We start from the raw sequence: 24,831 nt of genomic DNA on the forward strand, positions 1-24,831 counted from the left end.
ATATATATATATGTAAATATATTATATATACGTATATAATTTTTCTTTCAATATATCTAATCTTCGCATGATCTAATATTGTTTTTGTACCATTTACGGTATATATATTATTATGGTCAAAGATCAAAATCAGATCAAATGATGTACATCTCATAGATTTCTGAGAACAATTTTATTTTACAGAAATCGGAACTATTCAAACTGTTGCATCTACATTTTTTTTCGACGCTGGTGCTCTACAAGAAATTTCAAATAACTCACAATTTAATGCCTGCGTTATAGTTTTCTAACAATCAAGTAAATATCGATTATTATAATACCACCACCACCACCACACCTCATACAAAGGATTGATTCATAGGTATAAAAACGACATTTATACTGAAAAATAAAAACACGTGTCTATAGAATAGTCAAATGCAAAAGCACAATAGAAAAATTGATACTATATAGATTGATACTATAGACATTAATGCATCGTTAAAATATATTATCCAAATGTTTACTAAATTTCTATATAATCAAAAATAAAAAACATTATTTATTTTAAAATTAAAATAAATCAATGGTATAGAAGAATTACTGTAAACGTACGAGATGAACACACTTTTCTTTTAATAATACATCATGCATAGATCAACATTTTACGGAAGAATGTGGATTTGACATCATAATGTAATGTGTCATTTATAAAAATACAGGTCAAACACGTTCGTACAAATAAATGCAGAAACAAAATCAGAGAGGATATGTATACTCTTCTACTACATTACTGAATTTTTGCAAAATTCATCCAACCTTTTGTCACCCAAATTGTATATACTGACTGAAGTTATCAAATGGATGCAAATCCTTCTCTTACTTACAAGTCGTGTTATTTTCATTAAAAGGAGAGTAAATGCATTGACATTGAAAATAAAAGTGACATTTAGACAAAAAATATGATTAGGGTAATAATAAAGACGTTAATATTTGCAACAGCTAAACAAAAATGTAGTCATTACAGTAGCTAGTCAATACAGTAGCTAGTCAAACGATCTACAATTGTCCACAATCCTGTATCACAAGCTTTTTGGATGTTTGTCCGCTTTGCGAACCCATGGCTTCCATCTAAAAAAAAACTTGGTAAGTATTAAATATATTATCCAAAAGGCATTAATGTAGTTTTTACCCTCCTAACAACATCTATTCCTTCGATGACTTTTCCAAACACAACATGCCTGCCATCAAGCCAACTGGTCTTTCCACTAGTAATGAAAAATTGGCTACCATTGGAATCTGGTCCAGCATTTGCCATAGAAAGAGTTCCAGTTTCCGTGTGTTTCAAAATAAAGTTTTCATCTTCAAACCTATTTCCATAAATTGATTTACCACCAGTGCCATTATGGTTAGTAAAGTCACCACCTTGACACATAAAATTAGGGATCACTCTGTGGAAGCTGCTATTTTTATAACCAAAACCTTTCTCTCCTGTACAGAGAGCCCTGAAGTTTTCAGCAGTTTTAGGAACTATGTCGGATCTCAACTAAAACAATATAATTAATATTATAGAATAAACAAACATATATATATATGTGTAATCCAAAATTAATTCATTACTTATTACAATAATAAGATAAAAGATAAAAATCTTGATAATTTTCTTTCTAAAATTTAATAATATTTCCACTAAATATTAGTATAAAGTTGATTGGCGATTTAATTAAAAAGTTAAAACTATGATTTATTCAAATACATTCTTATTTGATAACCGTGAAAAGAAAAAAGAAAAAGAAAAAAAAATCACGATTTAAAAATGATCATATATCTGTTGTCTACCTCATCGAATGATTATACGGAAATGAGTCTTATGCGGCATGAAATACTTTAGCGATTGAATAGGCGAGTGGAAAATTTTACTATTATAATCGACGAGAGGCAAGAGGAAGATCAGGGTCGAGGACAAGAAATGACGAAAACATTAGAATAATTATTCGCCAGAACAAAAAAGAAAACAAAAAATTCGCTAATGCTCGAAACGCAAATATAATAAATGTAGGCCATAATTAACAATTACGATGAGAAAAAATTAAGATAGATAATTAATAACCGGAAATAACGTTGATAATTAGAACCGGCTTATAAGTATAGAAGCAAGATGGCTAACCATGCTGGAAATTTGCAAGGAAATTTTCGCAAAATAATGATTTGGGAATTTAATTGGTTAACTTATGGCTCATTTTTCCTTACCTCCATAACGATACGGCCCATGGGCCTATCATCGGCAACGACGTCGAAATAAACTCTTGGCAAACTCATTTTCTTGGCGACTTTTGCAAAATTTCGCACGAACGTAACCGGGAACGGTCGACTCGGGCGGGCGGTGGCTCGCAAATGGCACGTATGGCTGAAAGTCAAATCAATTGACAGCCGGCAGATCGATCTCAACGCCATTTCGCACGTTTCTACCTACGGAAATCGACTTTAATAGGAACAATCTTACAATATTAATTCAAGTTAATCTAATTAAATAATTTTTTAAACAAGCCCTTACTGTTTTTGGCTATTATTATGTAATAAAAATATCAGACAGTATATAAACGGTTATCGAAAAGATGGATGCACACCACTCGTTTCGATGCCAACCAATCGAAATTTGCGAATGTCGAGTTTGTAATTCGCAAGTCAAACGACTATAAACAAAATAATAATTAATATACCTATAAAGTCTTAAATATACATAAAAAATGATGGAATCATAACATATGCACTGGATATTAATCTAAAGAATCTTTTTAATGAAATAGGTTAGCATATTTAGTAGCGTGTTACTTACGTAATTTCATTGGCATTATATAAGCTTGATCGATAAAGTCGGAATCTATAATATCGTTTGTATTCGTCGATAAGTGTACATTTCTACTTTATCGACTAACTCGAAGTGAAATAAAATCGAATAGAATCGAATTTCGTAATAACTCGTGTTCGTAATAATAAAAAAAAAACGATATGCAATTTTTTCGCATGTTCATTAGAAGCCAAAAGAAAATATGGTATAATAAATCAATACATTTAATACTGATGATATCAATATTGCTATATTCATATCTTTTTAATGTTCAGATAATAATTCAATTTAAATATGCGCATATATTACTCTAAATGTTTCTTTGAAATGATCGAAATGATCCCAAATTAAAACTGAACATATTAATTGACATTAATAAAATGAATTATATGATGAATTTTTATTATAAGATATAGCTTTTCGTTTAATTTTTAATCTAATCATCAACTTTCTCAATTAAACATATTTATCCAATTAGTTATTTGAATAAGAATAATATAGGATCTCCATAAAAATCTATAGATATTACAATAAGGGTTACTGTACATGTAGGTAATTAAGTTATCTGTATGAGCCAAGCTAATGCTCAACAAATAGGATTAATTATTAGTTTTAATACGATTACTAGGGCAGCAGGCTAGATACCTCTGTGGCTTCTTTTTCGTTTAGACGGAAATCACTTCGTATTGTTCATCGTACAGTTGTACATCGACAAGGTTTTAGTTTCTAACTGAGTACTTTTAATTTTTTAGCATTCTCGAGTCACCGGCTCTTATAACAAAATTTCATATTATTATTATTATTAATAATAAGACAAAATGGGAAAAGACGATCCAGAAACAGCAGCCTTGAAAAAGGAATTGGAGGATCTTATCAACAAGTGCAAGGTTTATCATCAATTCGTATTATTTCACATTTTGTCTATTTTCTTGTACTTCTTTTTCTATTCAACGCATTTGCTACAAACTTAAATACAACTTAACAACATTTTTACAGGAGGACCAGAAAAAACAACAGGATACTACTTTAGAAGAAGCATGCGGTAGCGTGGCCGATGCTCCAAAAGTTAAATTATCTACGAAGAAATTACTTAAAGGGCACATAAATAAGGTGAATTCGGTGCATTTTAGTGGGGACAGCAGGTCTGTGATAAGAAATTTATTATAATTTACTATTCATTCCGATTATTACAATTGTTATACAAATTAAATAGACACATATTCCTATCTATTATCACCAGTTTTGTAATTGTCTCATTATTCATTTTTTTATTTTAGACATTGCGTCACAGGATCGTTAGATGGAAAGTTAATAATTTGGGATTCCTGGACCGGAAACAAAGTGCAAGTTATACCATTGCGTTCAGCTTGGGTGATGTCGGTAGCTTTTGCACCTTCCGGTAATTTTGTTGCTTGCGGTGGAATGGATAACATGTGTACCATTTACGACGTTAACAATCGCGATTCTACCGGTTCTGCTAAAATCGTTCGAGAGTTGCTCGGTTACGAAGGATTTCTCTCGTCTTGTAGATTTTTAGAAGATAAAAGAATTATTACTGGTTCCGGCGATATGAAAATGTAAAATATATCTCTTATGGTTATTAATTTTTTTTCTTTTTCTTTTATTAAATGACGCATATTATTATTTCGTTATTCAATTTTAGTTGTATATGGGATCTCGAAGCAAATAAAAAAACAACGGACTTTTGTGCACACGCAGGAGACGTTGTAAGCATAAGTCTTTCGCCGGATGGTAACACTTATGTTACTGGTTCAGTCGACAGGACTTGCAAACTTTGGGATTTGCGAGAAGAGACCGCCAAACAGACGTTCTTTGGACACGAAGCTGATGTCAATTCCGTTTGCGTGAGTAGAATTTAAAAAAAAAAAGAAAAAAACTAACGTTTCGATAGCATCAAGTAATTGTAATTATAAAATATCGATCCTTCGAGTTATTCTCGATGTTTTTATAATGATTCTGATCTATCGAAAAATATTTTTATTACAGTATCATCCTTCGGGAAATGGTTTCGTAACAGCTTCAGAAGATAAAACTGCTAGACTGTGGGACTTCAGATCTGATCAACAATTAGCAACGTTCAAACCACCAAATTCAACTCCAGGATTTACATCATGCGGATTATCGCTCAGTGGCAGATTCATATTTTGTGGAAGCGACGATAATTCTATTCACATATGGGACACGTTGAAGAATCAACATAATGGTGAATGACGTCTATTTATTTGTACAACAACAAAATTTGCCATTACTACTATCGAGAATAATTGTTTAATCGATTTTTTTTTTCTTTTATTTTAAAGGTATTCTATCCGGTCATGAGAATAGAGTAACATCGCTCAGTGTTACTAACAACGGTATGGCAGTAGCCAGTTGCTCTTGGGATCAAAATGTTCGAATTTGGGTATAAAAAATTTACGATAAATAGTTATTGCCAGTGCTTAAAAAAAAAAAAAAAAAAAAAAGATCATAAACACGACAATAAAAAAATCAAATTACTAAGAGATTCGGAAAATAGAAATTACGATTTGGAATTGTTTGATAATTGCACATATTTTTGAAAGACACAATAATGATTATTTTCAGTTCTTGTTACGATAAAATAATTTACAAAGGAGTCGCTCGATAATAGGTGATTATGTTTATACCAAGAGAAACTACATTTCTTATAATTTAGTTTAATAATTTAGTTAATTTCGTGTACTAATCAATACATACATATAAATATCTGGTGACTTTTAGAAGAAGAAGAAGAAGAAATATAATTTATGTTATAACGCATTAATAAGTTTTACATTCCTAATACAAATGACCATTTATAGAATTTTATTGACAAAATTTGAATGTTCTAAGTGAAAAGGTAATACTAATTGTTTCCGTGCGAAATGCGCGTATTTTTATATTTATTTGTTTAATCACAAAGTGGAACAATTTAACAATAACTATTAAAAGAAAAAGTAAAAAAATGAAAAAAAAGGAAAAAAAGAAAAAACAGTAGTAAGAGAAGTGTTTTAATCGTGAAATCAAATATTTTTAAATGAAGTGAAAATAAGTGTTGAAAGTATTCGTATCAATTCGTAATTTGTAGGAAAATTCTTGTCGTGATAAAAAATTGCAATAAAAAAGTACATTTGGAATAAATTACTTTCTCGTTTTGTTTCTTATGAGTAGATAAAAATATATATATATATATATATATATCGTTTAAAATAAATCATTCGATATTGTAATGAGAATTGCCATTGTCTTTTTTATTTCTACAACGTGCATATTACACGAATCTTCATCAATGCTGCAGAATAGTGCATTTTGAGAAATGTATTGCGTATTTAGAAATGCAATCATTAAGATTTGGTGTTTATTAGGCGCGAAGCACAGAAGTCAAAAATACTTTGCCCCTTTGGACATATATAGGGAACTTATTGTGCAGATATATCCATATGATTCTCTTTTATATAAACTTCAAACCTAGGCCACCGGCTATATTAACGCCGAAAGAAATCATTTCTAAATATAATAAACGTATATAATAATTTATAGAGAGAGCGCGCAAAAAAGCTTCATTTCTTTTGTTTTTTTTTTCAATAACTTATTGTTAGTGTTAAAATAATTGAAATCTTAAATAATCTCTTTTCATATAAGATAAATTGATTGCAGTAGGTATACAATATATAATGAGATTTATATTAATGTTACAACATAAATGCATGTCGTAACTTCGACGGAATCGAATATTGATCTTTAATTCTTACAACTGCTGCATCACGACGGTATTTATGTACACCGATAGTTCACACTGAAAATAAAAATGCTCTTCGTATATTCGACAAAAATGAATAAAATCGAGATACTTCCGAAAGAGAAAAATTAAAATCCATCCAGATGTATCAGCAGAGCCACAATTACAGTAGCACCAGCTTCTTTGGTAGCCCATTTACTAGATTCAAATTGTGATTCAATGTCATCTTTTTCACTGGTTCCTATCGTGTATGAACCAGGTCTTACCAACAATTGGAATGCAGTTGATGCATTAAGTTTCTTATTTGATCGATGATCGATGTATCTGTATATAAAATTATTATTATTTTATTTAATTATTCATTAAATAATTAAACTAGTTAATTAAAAATATACACCTTGTATATTTTTATATAACTAGTATTCTACCTACGTATTACTGAGGTAAAATAGAGATGAAAAGGATTTGATCCCAACTTTTTTGAACATTCATCATTCATCATTGAAACTACTTACGGATATTTTTTAACGAATTCTTCCGATGCCGCGTAATTTATATTTGGTGAAAATATTACTTGAGGATTTTGAACTTCGTTTTTCGTACATATTAAATTACTCGCATCTAATTGTTCCTTTGTCATAAGTTCGCCTCTATCGAGAATTAACCTGGAGAAAATATATATTTTGTTAGAAATTTAAAAAAAAAAAAAGAAAGGAATAAAATAAATCTTATTGCAGACCTTATTGCATCTAGTCGTATTCCATAAAAGGCAACGTGCCATTTATCTGTGGTACTTTGTGGGATTTGATTTGCATTGATACTTTGTCTTAAAGGAAATCTTGCCCAACCAACAGGCAACGCAAATTCTGCTGGAGGTTCGCCCTTTTTGCAAATAGCATTATCGCCTTCCGTTTTATAACAACCACTGCAGTAACATAATGCATCGTCGAGCGTAAAAAACTCGTCCGGTAATATGAGTGACTTTTTAAGCCTCATGCATGCTTTTAAATATTCGCATTTCTTTGTGACCGATGAAATACTTCCGGGAGTACATGGTAGTGAAATATTCTGTATTGATGGCATTGTATGATTATTTGTCATGTTGTTCTGATTTGAAGATAACACGCCATTGTTACAATTATCATTCGTTAATGTAACATTATCCCAATTAATATTAGAGTGTAATTCATGAAAGCTTGAAGAAGTATTATTTAATATTTCTGTGGATAAATTATCCAATACACTTGGTGCAAGATTTTGGCAAGAAAACGAACCATTTTGAGATGTACTCAAAATATTAACGGATACATTGTTCTGGCTCGTAGTTATGCTAACAATTTGACTATTGGATGCTATACTTTCGTTGATTGCATTATTAGCGTTGTTTGAATTAATAGCAGAATTCAAATTAGTAATATTTGTAGCGCTAGTAGTCGTGCCATTCTTTATATTAATATTTGTTGCATTGTTTATTTCTACATTTGTACATTCATTTTTAATATTTAAAACGTTTGCGATAGCTCGATATTCCGTATGTATATTCGTTTCATTTGAATTATTTTCCGACTGATTATTATGCAATGTATTGTTATCATTTATTTGACTCGAATCTTCAGTGTAATTTTTACTTTTGCTACTTCTTGCTTCGTTCTCCACATCTGAGTCAGAATCTAAATTATTCGAGCCGGAAACACTCGACGTCGCTTTATTTTCTGGAATGTTGTTTACCAGATTCGTATCATCGTTTCTATTTGATACAGTGGAATAATTTCCATCTTTCGTATGCGAACTACATTGACTTGGTATGCTCGGAGAAGTTGACAAAGAAATATCCGATGATGTAGCTGGAATTGCATTCTCTTTTTCGTGACATTCCAAATCAGCTTTCTCTCGAGAATTTTCTACATCGTCCAATTCTGTTCTTATACATTCAGTAGCAGATGCAATTGTACTGTTATCAACAACAACTGAATTTGTATACATCTGATCAGTTCCTGCTATTGAAACTTGTTCACATTGACCATATAAATCAATCACAGCATAGACATAAGGAGATACATCTGTTGCTGCTACTCCCTGATCTACGCTATTAATATATAAGTGCAGTCTACCGTCTTCATCGATTAATAAGCCTACTGTATCGTTGCACTGTAAGTTTTCTAATGCGTAACCATATTTTGTTTTAACCTATTTGGATTGGAAAATGGTTAGATACATAAATCAAGAATAAAAGAATATTTTCAATGTAATTTAAATGTTATATTTAAAAAGATCATTACCCTCATGCCATTATGAAAAATCCAATCACTACAAATAATCCATGAATGCTTTTTAAAACCAAGCGCTGTTAATGGAAAATTAGCTTTCTCTGGTGCAATACAAGTAACGCCGCAAAGCATATTTGATACCCATCGTTCGTTCAATTTTTCAATCTTTATTTGAAATAGTTTGCCTTTTATCAATGGACGACTAGACATTACTACACCTGTAAAATATTGTTGTATAAATCATAAAGAATCTGTTTAAATATCTTTTCCACGCTTCTTATGTTAGTATTTTAAGATTTTATACCTTGATTATAACTAGCAACTCTTCTAGCAATTATTTTTCTATCCAGTTCAATATTTCTGCCATGGTTTTCATGAAATTCGTAATTCCAATTCGATTCTCCATTTAAATAATTTACTAGTTGTGTTGGAGTAAGTGTAGTATCATTAGCTAATTTTCCTTCGGATATATCGACTGATGTATCCATTCCTGCGTCACTATAAAAAAAAAAAAATAGAAAAATACAAATTTTATTCATATATAATTCAACATTACGAAATATTATTCTTCAATATTATTAAACTAACTTTTTTATAACAGGTGGTATGGGATCTAACAATAATTCCAAAGAATCTTGTAATCTTAAACTTGCATTAGGAGATATTGCTGTATTTTGATGTTTGCTACTTGTAATTTTGATTGCAATAGTACTCCCAAAAAGTTCAATTATTGCATATACCATTTCAGGCACGTTAGATGCCGCTATTCCCATATCTTCTCCATTAATATAAAATTTCAAATTACCATCATGCGTTCGTTTCATTCCTATTTTATCACCAACACAAAGCCATTCCAAACTTGGACAATAATTTGGACAAAGAACATATCCCGAATGTCTTACTTCATTTCCTAAATATGTGTAATCGATGTGATGTAAAAGGGTTAATAAGAAAAATTTGTACTTATTGAGATAACTTAGATCGTGAACTTTATACTTGCCTGTTATGTACCAGGCATTTGTTGGAATAGAAGTTATATCAGGTACACGATTGGTAGGTTTTAACCAATTACCAGATTCATTGCTTATAACTCCTATCCTTAAACAACCACTCCATTCAATGTCTATTTCTTGAATAGCAATTTCGAATATTTCATTATTGTCTAAAGGAGTTTCACTTAATAACACAGCATTATTAAGTTCCCTACGTCTTGTTGCCACTGTCTTTTCGTTATTTAATTGTATATTTGAGCCAACAGACGTATGGAATTTATGCAGAACTTCTGTTTGAACTTGCGGTTGGATAACAGATGTAGGTTGTTGACTGGTACTATTCTCTGAAGGAATGTATTGCTGTGTTAATGGATCTCTACGTTCTGGCAGTACAATTGTAACCTAAAGAAAAACGAAGTTATTTTATTTATTTTTGTAGGTCCATTCATTAAGATTATTTTTATATACGACTCATTTCAATCTTATACCTGTACACATTGACCATATAAATTGATCACAGGATAAACATGTAAAGGTAAATTTGTACATGCTGGACCTTGATCTACACCATCTAAATAATAATGCAAACTTGTATCTGCAGATCGCATCATACCAATACGATTTCCTTCCACTAGGAAATCTAAATCGCATGCATAATTGTTACGCAATGTAATGCCATCCCGTATTACAGCGGAACCAGAAAGCATCCAAATGTCATGATCGATATCCGTCATTGTAGATGGAAATTCCAATTCATCTGGTCTGATAAGTGTGACCCCTGGGAGATTTTCCTAATATTAATACAAGGAAGGCAGCTACACTTTTATGATACTCAAATGTAAATTGATAAAATAAAAAACTAAAAGCTTCTATATTATTTCAAAAGATTACCTGCTTCGATAGCTCCACACCACCTATCTACCATTTTATCAATGGTTACTTCAAACATTTCACCCTCGCGTAAAGCACGATTTGCAATAACTATAGCTTCATTGAATTCACCTAAAGCTCTTGGTCTGGATGCTGTTAAACCATTATTTGTAATACGTGCATTTTTTCCATGTACATAGTGAAATCTCAAATCGCTATTAAAGTAAAGATACAAGTAATATATTCTGCTTTTATACTATGTAGATATAAGAAACAAATGTTTATTTCGTGCTTATACAAGAAATAAATGTTCAGTTTGTGCTCATATAAAATAACAAACCTATATAAAGTTGTATTACTGAAACTAGAATTATTTGTTGTAGGACTATAAAAATCTGCGGTATCCACAATAGTTGCTTGCGCAGCTTGTCCGTACAGATCTATAACACCATAAACTTTTTCTGGTACACTCATTGCAGCTGCACCTTGATCCGCACCATTTACATAAAAATGCAATGTAGCATTATCTTTTCGCATAACACCTACACGATCGCCAACTTGTAATCGATCTAAATTTTGTCCATATTGATCTATCATAGTAGTTCCATTGTGCATAACACCATTTCCTGTCATCATCCAAGTACCTGATCTGTAAGAGACATTAGCACCTTCAAGCAATAAGAAGTGTAATAATCTTGATATTTACATATACAGGGTCTGGCCAAATGACATGCATAAACGAATATAATAAAATTGACATGTAGAATGATATTATTTGTAAACTGTCATACATATACCTAACATTAGTCATTGTATAAGGAAATTCCAATTCAGTTGGTGAATGCGTTGTCACACCTATTTCAATAGAACCTGCCCATTTGGATACAATTTTATCTAATTTCACCTCAAATAGCTCATTTGGTTTTAATGGTCGTGAAGTTAATACTACCCCATTATTAAAATCATCTATGGCACTACAAAGAAGATAATTATAACACAGTTCTCTAATTTTTTTAATGAAGTAAATAAACTCATGTATGCATTACTTAGGCCTATGTGCTGTACGTCCGTTATTAATAACTTCAGCATGTGTTCCACAACAAGAATGGAACATGAGTCTATCAGGTGGTTCTTCTTCTGGTTCTACAAAGGAATGTATAAATTGTCTTCCTCGCTGATAAATGAATGCACGTTTATATGTATCCCATCAAAACTATGGTGGTAGGAGAACCAATTAAGGATTTACATAAACCATAAAACAAGGACACTACTGTCTTTACCGTTTAATCCTTGCAACTGCAAAGTGTTACGTCTCGTGATTAAGTTCTGCTCTTCCCTTTCATCTCGATCAACAATAGTCACCTTTACAGTCATTCCATAAAGATCAATAACACCCCATACACCTGCTGGTACTTTGGCAGCAATTCCTTGATCTAACCCATTAATTAAATAGTGGAGATTTCCATTACTTTTTCTTATCATTCCTACTCTATCTCCTTCCTATAAAGCAACACACACACAAACATAATATTACATTTACATAGAAATATATATATATATATACATCGATGTCAGATGACACACTTATGCATTATTACTCAACACTATAAACTGAAACGCATTCCAATGCGTATGTGTAAAGTTCATATAAAACTTACTCTCAATTCATCTAGATTGAATTCTCCATATTCACGTTGAGTGCCCTTTCCATTAGTTAAAATACCACATCCAGACATCATTGTTGTACCAGATCGCATATTGGTCATTGTTGCAGGAAATTCTAACGCAGTAGGACTATGAGTTGTAACTCCAACTTCTATACTACCAGACCATTTGTAAACAAGTCTATCTAGACGTATCTATAAGGAATCAAAACATTATTTGTAATATATTATATTTGATTAATATCTTTTTTGATAATATAATATTTTAATAAGCTAACCTCGAAAAGTTCATTATCTCGTAATGGCCTGTGTGTCATTACAACGCCATTATTGAATTCATCAATTGGTCTCCGCCTTTCAGCCGTTCTTGCATTATTAGACAGTTTTACAAGCATACCCACTCTTTCATGGAACTTTAAACGATCTTCTCTAATAGCAGCAGGGCTTGGATTTTTCGGTAAACTAACATTTACATTAACATTTAAATTAACATTCAAGTTAGCGACTAGATTAGTTGTAGATGAATTAGATGATCCACCAAGAGGGTAATCGTTATTAATTTCAACCTCATCCTTTACTTCATTACTGACAGGTAAAAGACGTGGATGGGTAATGGTAACTTGAACACAATCTCCATACATGTCTATAACTGCAAATAAGCGCTCTGGAATGTTGGTTACCGCAATGCCTTGAGAAACACCACTAATGTAAAATACAAGTTCGTTCTATAATTAAAAAAAAAAAGAAGCTAGTTATAATAATATATGCTTTACAATATCAAAAGCATTAAAAAGAAAGAATCATACATTAGACGTTCTCATTACACCCAAAGTACTTCCCTCATCCAGACTACTAAGATCTGTACCATATAATTCTACTATTCGTGTACCATCGTGTACTATACCCGAGCTAGTCATAATCCAAGATCCATGGCGAAGATTGGTAGCACAAGCAGGTAATTCCACAGTTTCAGGATTACATTCTGTCACTCCAATCTCTATACTACCACTCCATGATATCATCTGTGATGATAAAAATTGTTTAAATATATCTATACAAAAATTTATTAATACATATATCTACAATAAAATATCGATTATTATTTCCAATATTAATAAATTTATATGTTTTATAGTAGTAAGTATTATGTTTGTAAACAAATAACATTACAAATATAAAACATAAACACACGCGACATTTGACAGTTGTAGTTCCTGCATAGTATATCAAAAATTGATCTGTAAGGCAACAGTAATACGTGGTCATACCTTTTTATCAATACGGACTTCGAACATTTCATCATCCTTAAGAGGCATAGCACTAAATACCAATCCATAATTATATTCGGAATAATTTCGAATTGCTGTGCAATTATTATTTGTTAAAGTAACACGACGACCGGCTCGACGATGAAACATGTCGACCATTTACTGTGTCCATGCACCGATGTATATATGTATATATGCATAGATATATATTACAGCTAGATTTTGCTATAATATATATAACCGTATCCGCGTGCAATTGGCGGTCAGAATAATCAACGCTAATTGGTTAAACGTGAAAAAAAAACACCAATGGCATACAAGATTAAGATGCGCGGGCTTTGTTAAAATGAGTTCAAACTATAGATACTATTCTTTGATTCTTTTAATTATAGTTCTAAAACCTAGAGAAACTCTAGTTCTAAAAAGAGAAAGGAAAAGAAAGATGAAATATTTACAAATATGTAGAAATCTATTTTGAATCGGCCTTAAGGTTTATTTCATTGATTTAATTTGTTCTTCGTAAACCACCTCGATGATATACCAGTATAGGTAAAACAGCAGTGCGACAAAATGTATATAATACTATTTCTATACCTAACATGCATATCAAATTACAAGAATAAATAAATAATAATGAAATAAAGGAGAAGGAAAGAATTAATGATTTTAAATTGAATATTTTATTTCAAAATATCCTCGATAATATTCTCATAATTATTATTTTTCCAATGATAGGATATGATTTTTTGTCGCGCAATGGAACGACGCCAAAGCCACCTACCGGACGAGTCATACATTTGCTTGCATTTGACCAAGCGCAGTTTTAGGATCTATTTGTGAACACATTGAGGAATAGTAGTATATAGTAAAATTCGGTTGTGCAGAAAAGAAGAAAAAAATGGCGAACATTCGTGAGTGAGGAATGAACCCGATAGTGAAGGAATTGACGACGAGATAAAGAACTTGCTAAGTATTGTATGTGACAAGATTTGAAAAAAGGATTTTTCTTTGTTATTATTGTCGTTAAACATATAGCATTGAAGAAATTATTCGCGTTTTTAGAAGAAGTGAAACTTTTTAAACGCAAATAAGAACTATTTGCTAGCACGTTGATTGCGAAACGTCATAAAACAATTCACACGAATTGAACGAGTTCGTGGTGCAAGAAGCATAACTTTTTCATTCATAGAGGTTATCTCTTAAATGCTGTATGTCAAATAAATGCTAACGCAATGGATAATGTATCGAAGGATTCATCGACTTCACATTATATCTCGTGGTGATTTGATTTAATTTTATTTTAAAGGGACATTTTATTCATCGAAAGCGTCAGGTACGTTCTACCAGTATAAAGGTTATAAATAATTTTTTTTTATGTATAGTACTATTTACACAGGCATACAATTTTTTTTTTTTAATGTTCTATTATAGGGGTGCCGTTCGATTTGCATCTAATGTTTTTAATTCTTTTCATTATTTATTTATGTATCAAATCGTATCATTTACATTTTTTTTAGCAGACCTGCAATGGGTGCTACAAAATGCAGAGCAGAATAATACAACGATTATATACATATATATATATTTTCTTATATCGATAGCTATATATTTTGGGTAAATAGAATCAATGTTTTTTTCGTGTTTTTTTTTTTTTTTTATTTAATATTTTTTTCTTTTTCTTCAAATCTTTCTCTGATATCAATGAAATTTTAGTGATATTATTTGTTAATGTTTATAATTGTTAACATTGTCATAAAAAATATAAATATGATCTGTTAATAATATAATAAATTTAAAGAATATATATATATACATAAATATTTTCTTTTTATAGATATATGCTAACAAACCAAAAATGGATCAAGAAACGGTTTATGGTACACACGAAGACAGTCATGTTGTCATGTCAGAAAAAGTACAGTCTCTGGCAGGCAGTATTTACCAAGAATTTGAAAGAATGATTGCGAGATATGACGAAGATGTTGTAAAAGACCTAATGCCTTTGCTAGTCAATGTTTTAGAATGTTTAGATGTATCTTATACAGAAAATCAAGAGCGTGAAGTTGAATTAGAATTATTAAGAGAAGATAATGAACAGCTAGTTACGCAATATGAGAGAGAAAAACAACTGAGGAAAACATCTGACCAGGTGAAATTCGTTCTTCTATTTATTTTTATATTCTTTACTCTCAACAAATGCTACTGTTTCGACTTAAAAACTTATGTAGTTATTCTTTAAATAATAATTATTTTTTTCTTGTTCATTAGAAATTACTCGAGCTGGAAGATGTTGCAGAAGACGAAAGAAAAGAATTATTATGCAAAATCGACAGTTTAGAATCAATTGTAAGGATGCTGGAGCTGAAAACCAAGAATTCGCAAGACCACGGTACAATTGTCAATGGCTCTTCCAGTACATCCCCTCCTAGAACATCTTACAGTAGAGTAGAATATTTTGTTTTTTGTGTTTTTTTTTATCATATCAAATATAAGATTTCATCTTATGGTATTGGAATCAAATGACAATTATTTTATAGCATACATTTTTCGATATATTTTGTTAATGCATTAAGTGCCAAGTCCCTTTTGTTGAATTTTCCATTTAAATTACGAAGATTTGCTAGCTATAGAGAAACATAAGAATGTCGGCCATTGGTAACCGACGTGGCCTGGATGGAAAGGACCAGTCTCTAGAAACCAGCAAGGCATTTAACGTATTAATTAGATTGCATTAATTTTATTCCATTAGGTTATTTTGAAAATACTTTTCATGCTTCTTTATTAGCTTAAGCAATTTATTATCATCATTAAGTAAATAGTTGAAAGTTAATTTTATTTTATAATTTGCAATATTCATGAAACTTTCTTTTTCATATCCTGTAGAGTAGATTCCAATGTGTTTTTTGTCCTTTTTATTCATTGATTTTTATACATTATTTTTTAATGATATATTATTTATATTTTAGTGGTACGTCTTGAAGAAAAGGAAGCAGAACTAAAACGTGAATACGCGCGCCTACATGACAGATATACAGAATTATTTAAGACACATGTGGATTACATGGAAAGAACAAAAATGTTGGTTGGTAGTACAGAGAGATTAGAAAATGCTACCAGTGGTCGGGGTCCGTCGAGATTACCTTCTCTTGGTTTAGCGCATATGTCAAGAAGCTCTGGTCCTTTAAGTTATGGATTTCAAAGTTTAGAAGCGAGCATAAATGCAGAAGAACCTCAAGATGAAAGTCCACCAAATGCTGCTAATTTAAGACTTGAAATGTTGGATAGTAGTAGCGAAGCTGCAATAGAAACTTCTGATAAAAGTCAATTAACCGATCAGCCTGTACAAGAAAATAAGACTACTGCAATTTCCAGACGTATATTATCATAATATTTGAAATATGTCTTATTACTTTTATTCTATTTATATGTATGTATATATTTTATCTTTTTTAATTATAGGCGAAAGTCCTGAGACTGAATTACCTCCGCCATTAATAACACCAACTACACCGAGTGGACTAGAGAAATTAGCTACAACACCAAGTGGTGGTAGAAGTAAAACTGAAAGAGAACAGAGAAGTGGCAATACGTTGTATCAGGAACTTAGTTTCCAAGATGCAGATGCATTAGGTGAAATGGATGAAGGTGCAGATATTACAGGTAAATAAACACAGAAGCTGTTGAATGTTTATAATCATAATACAAGTGTATAATTAACCTGTTATTATTATTATAATCACAGGTAGTTGGGTTCATCCTGGTGAATATGCATCATCGGGTATGTTTAACAAAAACATTACAAATCAATATAAATTTGGTTATGTGTATTCATTTAATCTAAATTCTAACAATAATAAAATGTCAAGGCTCTTTAACTATAAAGCAAATTTTACACAATCAGTAATAATGACACTACGTAACAACATTATACTGATCATATTGCTTGATTGATCGAAGTAAACACTGAAGATTCCATTTTCACAGTTCTTACATGATCAGTAATACTGGCGTTATGACAAGTTAATGTTGTTAATATTGGCTGTATAAAATCTGTTTAAATGTTTTCATGTATTGATAATACATTTATACTATAAATATAATTTTAGTAAAAGAGTAATTATTGTTTTATCAAAGTAAATAATTTGTATTAAAATTTGAATCATTTGAAAGAGCATTGTCAAAGTATATAACTTATATTAAAATCTTAATCATTTGAAGGGCATAGAATTTATTCTAAAACTTTTTACTTTAATTAAAAACCTTAATAACAGAAGTATTATTTCCTAATATGTCTGGATGTTTCATCCATCGCTTGCATTTTCACACTATGCTGACTCCTACTGAAACTCTGATGAATGATGCATGCAATGTATAATCTAATCATGCAGTCAATGACAACTTTTATGGTAAGCTATTTATCTTTTTGTCTGTCGTATATTCATTTAGAAAAAAAGAGATATTAGGAAAAAATTATTTATGTGTTAAAAGTGTTTCTTTCATTCCTATAATATTATGTAGTATTATTACTAAACGCTTTTTTATAATATTAATTTCTATGTATACTTATATACAATGTGTACATATATATATATATATATTTTAAATAATAATTTCTATTGTTTAGGTATGGGAAAAGAAGTGGAAAACCTTATTATGGAAAACAACGAGCTATTAGCTACTAAGTAAGTTATTTTATATTATTGAAAATATATATATATAATAGAGAAAAAAACAGTTTGATTATGGTATTTTATTTTTCAGAAATGCTCTTAATGTAGTTAAGGATGACTTAATAGTTAAAGTGGATGAACTGACTAGGTAACTAATTTAAATTTCTTGACCTGTCAATGTTTTTTTATTTCTCCTTGTATATATTAATTAATTGTTTACTTTCTACAGCGAACAAGAAATATTACGCGAGGAAGTTCGTAGTTTACAGCAAACTAAGGATCGTTTGCGTCATCGTATTGCTGCTCTTGAAGAAGAATTAAAGAAAGTAAAAGAAGATGCTGAGGCTGTTGCGAAAGCTGCAAAGAGCGATGACGAAGAGGACGTGCCTTTAGCTCAAAGAAAAAGGTTTACAAGAGTGGAAATGGCTAGAGTTCTCATGGAAAGAAATCAATATAAGGAAAGATTTATGGAACTTCAAGAAGCTGTAAGGTGGACTGAAATTATTAGAGCAAATAAAATTGATCCTTCCAATACATCAGGAGGAAAGGGTTCACAATTTTGGAAGTTGTTAGTATTAGATAATTAAGATATTAACATAAATATGTATAATAATAGAAAGAAAGACATAACTAAGCAATTTTTCGTCTATTCTTTGTAGTTTTAGTAGTCTCTTCACGACAACTGATCGTGGGAATTTAGTACGCGGAGCACATACATTACCTCATTTTCGCTACAGTGCACCAACAAATCAAGTTGTTCCAGCCGTGAGCACCATGCATAAACATACGAAAAATCGCCATGACTTTCTCGACCAAGGAGACACCATGTGAGAAATCAATCCTATTCTATATACATGCACCTTGATGTTATGTCAGTCTGACATCACAGCCTGCCTGATTTCTATCTATTATTTAGATACAAATTTATTTATTGAGTATTGAGCTTTCTACATCATAAAACATCAATCTTAATCTGTGATTTATCGCGCAATGAATGTTTTAATACAAGTGCACAATTATGGAGCTTAATTTGTATATAGATATATATATATATATATATATACTTTGATACTACTATATATCAAAGCTGCCATAATAATTACTTGTAGTAAAATTTCTTTTTTTATAGAAGTTTTTGGAAAAGTAATCTCTCCCAAATGGGAAATAACTATTATTGAATGAAGTGCGGTCATCTTTCCAGATTAGAATCCTCTTTGGTCTATTGGGATCCATAATGTTTTCTTACCCCTTACAAATAGTCTTGATTGCTCTGAAAAGACGTGAGTCTTCTCTGTATAATTTAGAATTTAAACTGACCAATTTGAACATAATATTGCTGCTAACACAATATCATGTCCCGTTTCCCTTTTTTATATTTATTAATTAATTATCTTGAATTACAACTTTTCGAGGTAACTTTTGACTTAATTAAGACATAAATTTTATACAAAAGAACCTTATATTTTTTAAATACATTATTTTCTTTCTGTTTGCTAGGCTTATTCTTTTTTTCAAAGTCTAATTTCCTAGTCTTCATTACAAGTAACATATTTGTAAAGTACGTATACCGATTTTTATGTGATTTACACTTAATAAAATAACTTGCAAATGATAAAAGTATAATAACTAATGAGGTAAATTGACTGTTACCTTTCTAGAATATGCTTACAAAGCTATAGTTTTGTATATAAGAGTTTGTATATTTTTTGGAAAATTGATAATATATATTCGATCGTTATTGATCGATGAATAAATGAAGTTATAAGTATGTTAAACTTGGCTTTTATTTCGATGTCGTTATTTCGCTTTTGTCTCATTATTCGGGTTTTCTTGCCTCACCTTCATGGCGTTATCAAGAGATTCCTGGTTTTTCTGGCTTTCATTGGGGTGCTTATTGGTCAGCAGGTAAATCTGTTCTGCTATATTCTTAACTTTTCTGCTTTGACACCTGTATTCTGAATTTGTGAGAGATGGTCCTTGGCATGAATATTTACTCCAAGACAATATCTTCTATCATCTTTTCTTTATATTAAATTCGTCCAAAAAATGGAATGAAAATATTTGAATACGCTTACATATAAGAAATGTATGATAATGAAATACTAAAAGTATTTCTAAAACAGGAAGAAATATTAGTAATAAAATGAATCTTGGTAAAACCAGATATTGGAAAAAGATAAATCTGAAAGTAGACATTTTAACTCATGTGATTCCTCAATCCCTTGCATTACGCTTGTGTAGAAAATGTATTGAAAATACATTTTTTGTGCATTTAAAACGTACTTACAGATCATCCGAAAAGCTTGTTGCCCGGCGAGCAAATGAACGAAGAGAACAATATCGTCAAGTCAGAGCACACGTTAGAAAAGAAGATGGTCGATTACAAGCTTATGGATGGAGTTTACCTGGAAAGCCAATAGCACCAGTAAGACAACCTGTACCGGTACCAGTATATTGTAGGCCTCTTCAAGAAACAGAACCAGGAATGAAAGTGAGTGCAATGGGTTAACATGTTGCGGGCTAGACATTTTATTGCTAACTATACTCAATGGCCAAGTATTTCTTTACATAAAATATTTAAAAAAATACTTATGGTTATATTATATCAATATTTTCATTATCACTTGATACTTGACTAGATACATAAAAAATGTGAGATTCTTCATTCGTCTGCAATGTGTTAATATTTAATAAAGAATGTATTGTTTGTAAGATTTTCCAAAAATTAATAAATTTTCTTTATATAGATTTGGTGTGGAGCTGGTGTCAATTTAACTGGAGGTAAAACACCAGATGGCGGCTGTATGATTGGGGGAAGTGTATTTTATGCAGCCGAAGCTTCAGAAACAAATACAATTAAAACAGAAGCTGAAGATGCAGTTGAACATTTAGACAATGAACTTCAAGAGAATGAAAAACGTATATTAGAAGCAGAACAATTGGAACAAAAACTCAGTTCCTTAGTCTGGATTTGCACATCAACCCAAAAAATGTCCAAAGTTACAGTTATAGATGCTAATAATCCAGCAGATATCTTAGAGGTTTTCAGTGTTTGTCAAGGACATTTACTTTCTATTGCTAGTGTACCAGGTGCCATGGAAAGTGATTATCCTAAAAATTCGAAGGAAAATTTAACATATAAACTTAATAATAAAAATGGCAATATTAGCATGGATAATAATCACGATGAAGCGGTTATAGTTGAACATATTGATGAAAATGAGCAGAAAAAACAGCAAGAAGCGTCTACCTCAGCTGAAAACAATAAACCGGAGATTGGCAGTTCTGTAGACGAACAAAATGGTGAAACTTTGGAAAAAAATAAAGATACTGATCAGAGTTCAAGCGCTGGACCTCAAAGCTTGGAAAGTGTAGATAGTGAAACAGCAAATTTAGGAAAGGTTTATTTTATTAAATGCAATTCAGAAATAGTTAACGATGAATTAAATTGCAAGGAGGGTAAAAATGAAGAAGAAGAAAAAGAAGAAGAAGAAGAAGATAGGGAAATAGAGGAAAGTACACCTATCGAAAAAATGTCATCTATACAATCAACTATGTGGCTAGGAGCTCAAAATGGTGCTGTTTTTGTACATTCGGCTGTTGCCAAATGGTCTGTTTGCTTGCATTCTGTAAAATTGAAGGATGCGGCTGTAGCTATCGTGTACGTAAAGTTTTTTTTATTATTTATATATTATTTACATATAATAGATTTGTCTGTGCAATTTATCTTTAATTAAATTCTTTTTTGTATTATTTTATAGACACGTTCAAGGTCGTGTCCTGGTTGCTTTGGCTGATGGAACCGTGGCTTTGTTTCGAAGGAGTGCAGATGGTCAATGGAACTTTTCTCAGTACCATGTTATTACTTTAGGAAGTCCACAGCATTCGATTAGATGTATGTCTGCTGTTAGTGGAAAGACTGTATGGTGTGGATATAGAAATAAAATCCATGTGATAGACCCTATTAGAATGACTGTTGAAGTAAGGATTTCAAATCAGTGTGTTATTAATAACTAATGAACATATAAAATAATATAATGTTTCAGTGCACCGTCGATGCTCATCCTAGAAGAGAGTCACAAGTAAGACAATTGGCATGGCTAGGTGAGGGCGTTTGGGTTAGCATTCGATTGGATTCGACATTAAGACTCTATCATGCGCATACTTATCAACATCTACAAGATGTTGATATAGAACCTTATGTCAGTAAAATGCTGGGCACAGGAAAACTCGGATTTTCTTTTGTACGAATCACAGCTTTATTAATTTCCTCAAATAGGTTGTGGATAGGTACTGGAAATGGAGTGATAATCTCAGTACCACTGTCCGAGAGTATGTTAAAACTTAATAATATTTTGTTTATATTGCTTGTATAATCTATTTATGCATCATATTACATACTATTTGTATAGGCGCAGGAGGTTCAATGGCAGTATCCAGAATTCAAACGGGAGCTAATAAAGGTGATGCACCAGGAATTGGTGTTAGAGTTTTTGCATCGGAACGAGGAGTTTCAGTTGGAAGTTTTATACCATATTGTAGTATGGCCCATGCTCAATTAAGTTTTCATGGACACAGGGATGCTGTAAAAATGTTTGTCGCTGTACCTGGTAAGTTTAGGTATCATGATGTTATTAATGTGTAAATTCTAATACATAAAATCTGTAGGTCACGGTGGTCAAAGTGCTGCAACCGATGGTTCACAGCCTGCAATGCTTGTCTTATCTGGAGGCGAAGGTTACATTGATTTTAGAGTCGGTAAGTAAGCGGTACTTGATACATTATGTAGTTAGTATAACGTAAATTTTTTCCTTAGCTATCAGCTATGTATCTAAATGTAATCTATGATAATGACAATTTTAGCAGAAGAAGCAGAAGACGAAAGTGATGTGGCGACTCATCTTATAGTTTGGCAATTGGTCAGGTATGCCCCCAGAGAGAGAAAAAAAGCAAAAAATACTTTTATTTCAGCATATGTTAATACATCGTATTAATAACCCTCGGTTATGACATCCTATACTAACAGGTCTTTCCTTTCTTCTGTTGCACTATATAACGAAATTTGACTAACATTTCTGGCTGATTGCATATTTATTCATTACCGATTAAAAAGTGTGTATTATAAATAATCTTTAATGAATTTGAAATGTGATGATAAATTGCTTATCATCATATAGCGAAATCTGTTGCTTCACTTTACAAAGAATTATTATCACTGTTTCTGTTAAGAGAACTGTATAGGATAAATTATATCTGTTGCCTTTATTCTCTGGGGGTGGTCCTTTCCAACTGATATGTATTTATTGTAATATATGAACGAGAACTTGAAATTTGCACTTTCCTTATATATATCATAAAAAAGATAACTAATTATCACTTGATATTTATAACATTTTAGGTGATGGAGAAGAAACAGAAGAGAGTATTGAACGGTCTAATGCTATAATAGCAGCCAATACTGACGAACATGGTGAACAAAGTCACCTTATTGTTTGGCAAGTACAGTGTCCAGTGCCAATGGCCAGTTAGCCTACGAAATGGAAAGACAACTTCATCATGGTGCACGACTAGCTATATATATATATATATATCTTTCAACAATAGTTGGTCAATAAACGCCCACATGTTGTTGAAAATAATTGATAAATGATACTTGTCGATTCAAGTAAACAATATGCGGTTATAGTATAACTACAAACACAAAATGGTTTCATACAGCAGTATAAGGAAAAGCGTTTTAAACAATAATAAGTAAAATTTCGCGATAAACATTTAAGATCTCTGCAGCATGTATTGCATTTACTCTGCTTCTATGTTGAGTAATCTAGGAAAAAAATATATAACAGTGGGATCCGGTTATTATTATCACTGATAATATTATCAATCGGCTATTGTTATTTATAATTAGTTGGTTTGTCTAGAAAGACTGTTTAAAATAAGTTAAAAATAATTCGTCTAATATTTATCAAATTTTGATTATTGGTATCTATTGTGATAATCATATTTGGGAACAAACAATAAGAATTTTTAGCAAATTTATACCATTGTAAATGAGTCTTTTTAAAAACTTTTTTTTACTGAAGAATATTTTTTATTTTTTACACGAGTATGAAATAAGAATTTATAGAAAATATATAATAGACCTTGTCTCGAAATCTATAAACAAAACTTTAGAAGTTTAAATAAATTTTATGGTTTTTTAAAAAGTTATTTGTAAAAAAAATTAGCGTAAAAATATGTATAATGTTATGTTAAGTGTACAGTTTGTGATAAATTTGAATTGTAAAATGTTATAATTGTTTATAATAATTTGGGTTCAATAATGAACATTATTTATTTTTGGTTTAATGTTATTAGTCGATTTTTTTAATTTAAAAGTTGCAAGTTCCACAGTGATTAATAGTAAGCGGATGCCACCGTGTATATATATACATACATATATAAATATATATAAATAATATATTTACTGGATTTTCGAAGTAATTTAAACAAATTTTATAAATTTCGAAATATTCT

General features: G+C 30.9%; 4 protein-coding genes across 8 annotated transcripts; 2 read left to right on the forward strand and 2 right to left on the reverse strand.

Moving 5' to 3' along the window:
- Nucleotides 1-153: 153 nt before the first annotated feature.
- On the reverse strand, nucleotides 154-2,637 carry LOC106784436 (peptidyl-prolyl cis-trans isomerase-like). The gene is made up of 4 exons (XM_014743966.1): nucleotides 2,534-2,637; nucleotides 2,230-2,448; nucleotides 1,172-1,525; nucleotides 154-1,110 (listed from the first exon to the last, which is right to left on the reverse strand). The coding sequence occupies exons 2-4, from the start codon at nucleotides 2,431-2,433 to the stop codon at nucleotides 1,039-1,041; spliced, it is 630 nt and encodes a 209-aa protein (XP_014599452.1). The 5' UTR covers nucleotides 2,434-2,448; nucleotides 2,534-2,637; the 3' UTR covers nucleotides 154-1,038.
- Nucleotides 2,638-3,435: 798 nt separating this feature from the next.
- LOC106784424 (guanine nucleotide-binding protein subunit beta-2) lies at nucleotides 3,436-5,312 on the forward strand. The gene is made up of 6 exons (XM_014743931.1): nucleotides 3,436-3,714; nucleotides 3,824-3,969; nucleotides 4,105-4,404; nucleotides 4,491-4,692; nucleotides 4,835-5,051; nucleotides 5,149-5,312. The coding sequence occupies exons 1-6, from the start codon at nucleotides 3,646-3,648 to the stop codon at nucleotides 5,253-5,255; spliced, it is 1,041 nt and encodes a 346-aa protein (XP_014599417.1). The 5' UTR covers nucleotides 3,436-3,645; the 3' UTR covers nucleotides 5,256-5,312.
- Nucleotides 5,313-6,072: 760 nt separating this feature from the next.
- Nucleotides 6,073-13,819, reverse strand: LOC106784423 (neuralized-like protein 4). The gene is made up of 17 exons (XM_014743929.1): nucleotides 13,646-13,819; nucleotides 13,184-13,399; nucleotides 12,656-13,102; nucleotides 12,372-12,572; nucleotides 11,994-12,213; nucleotides 11,760-11,856; nucleotides 11,511-11,687; nucleotides 11,054-11,362; nucleotides 10,735-10,928; nucleotides 10,332-10,621; nucleotides 9,852-10,245; nucleotides 9,440-9,761; nucleotides 9,156-9,349; nucleotides 8,864-9,069; nucleotides 7,324-8,771; nucleotides 7,100-7,249; nucleotides 6,073-6,908 (listed from the first exon to the last, which is right to left on the reverse strand). Exons 1-17 carry the CDS (start codon nucleotides 13,802-13,804, stop codon nucleotides 6,713-6,715), a joined length of 5,220 nt encoding a protein of 1,739 aa, XP_014599415.1. The 5' UTR covers nucleotides 13,805-13,819; the 3' UTR covers nucleotides 6,073-6,712.
- A 675-nt stretch (nucleotides 13,820-14,494) lies between these two features.
- LOC106784421 (JNK-interacting protein 3) lies at nucleotides 14,495-24,151 on the forward strand. 5 transcript variants are annotated; one of them, XM_014743925.1, is made up of 20 exons: nucleotides 14,495-14,620; nucleotides 14,708-14,978; nucleotides 15,480-15,794; nucleotides 15,914-16,034; nucleotides 16,612-17,019; nucleotides 17,105-17,305; nucleotides 17,388-17,423; nucleotides 18,034-18,051; nucleotides 18,270-18,327; nucleotides 18,407-18,463; nucleotides 18,545-18,883; nucleotides 18,975-19,142; nucleotides 20,173-20,220; nucleotides 20,605-20,806; nucleotides 21,063-21,976; nucleotides 22,077-22,296; nucleotides 22,362-22,647; nucleotides 22,728-22,925; nucleotides 22,984-23,073; nucleotides 23,714-24,151. In XM_014743925.1, the coding sequence occupies exons 3-20, from the start codon at nucleotides 15,501-15,503 to the stop codon at nucleotides 23,842-23,844; spliced, it is 3,789 nt and encodes a 1,262-aa protein (XP_014599411.1). In that variant the 5' UTR covers nucleotides 14,495-14,620; nucleotides 14,708-14,978; nucleotides 15,480-15,500; the 3' UTR covers nucleotides 23,845-24,151. The 5 variants fall into 5 exon arrangements, with proteins under 5 accessions (XP_014599411.1, XP_014599412.1, XP_014599410.1 ...); XM_014743926.1 differs by having other exon boundaries at nucleotides 14,952-14,978; XM_014743924.1 differs by having other exon boundaries at nucleotides 14,495-14,978.
- The last annotated feature ends 680 nt before the right edge of the window (nucleotides 24,152-24,831 follow it).

This window comes from Polistes canadensis, unplaced genomic scaffold, assembly GCF_001313835.1.
Source record: "Polistes canadensis isolate GaletaPanama2010 unplaced genomic scaffold, ASM131383v1 scaffold_34, whole genome shotgun sequence".
NCBI lineage: Eukaryota > Metazoa > Arthropoda > Insecta > Hymenoptera > Vespidae > Polistes > Polistes canadensis.

Coding starts and splice junctions, on each gene's coding strand:
- LOC106784421 (XM_014743924.1), top strand. CDS start 15,501: ATGGATCAAGAAACGGTTTATGGTACACACGAAGACAGTCATGTTGTC. Junction 17,306..17,387: donor TGAAGGTGCAGATATTACAG/GTAAATAAACAC, acceptor TTATAATCACAG/GTAGTTGGGTTCATCCTGGT. Junction 18,884..18,974: donor GGTTCACAATTTTGGAAGTT/GTTAGTATTAGA, acceptor TATTCTTTGTAG/TTTTAGTAGTCTCTTCACGA.
- LOC106784424 (XM_014743931.1), top strand. CDS start 3,646: ATGGGAAAAGACGATCCAGAAACAGCAGCCTTGAAAAAGGAATTGGAG. Junction 3,715..3,823: donor ATCTTATCAACAAGTGCAAG/GTTTATCATCAA, acceptor ACATTTTTACAG/GAGGACCAGAAAAAACAACA. Junction 4,405..4,490: donor GGTTCCGGCGATATGAAAAT/GTAAAATATATC, acceptor ATTCAATTTTAG/TTGTATATGGGATCTCGAAG.
- LOC106784436 (XM_014743966.1), bottom strand. CDS start 2,433: ATGGCGTTGAGATCGATCTGCCGGCTGTCAATTGATTTGACTTTCAGC. Junction 1,526..2,229: donor TGGGCCGTATCGTTATGGAG/GTAAGGAAAAAT, acceptor ATATTGTTTTAG/TTGAGATCCGACATAGTTCC. Junction 1,111..1,171: donor GAATAGATGTTGTTAGGAGG/GTAAAAACTACA, acceptor GTTTTTTTTTAG/ATGGAAGCCATGGGTTCGCA.
- LOC106784423 (XM_014743929.1), bottom strand. CDS start 13,804: ATGGTCGACATGTTTCATCGTCGAGCCGGTCGTCGTGTTACTTTAACA. Junction 13,103..13,183: donor GTGTAATGAGAACGTCTAAT/GTATGATTCTTT, acceptor TTTTAATTATAG/AACGAACTTGTATTTTACAT. Junction 6,909..7,099: donor GAATTCGTTAAAAAATATCC/GTAAGTAGTTTC, acceptor TTTTATATACAG/ATACATCGATCATCGATCAA.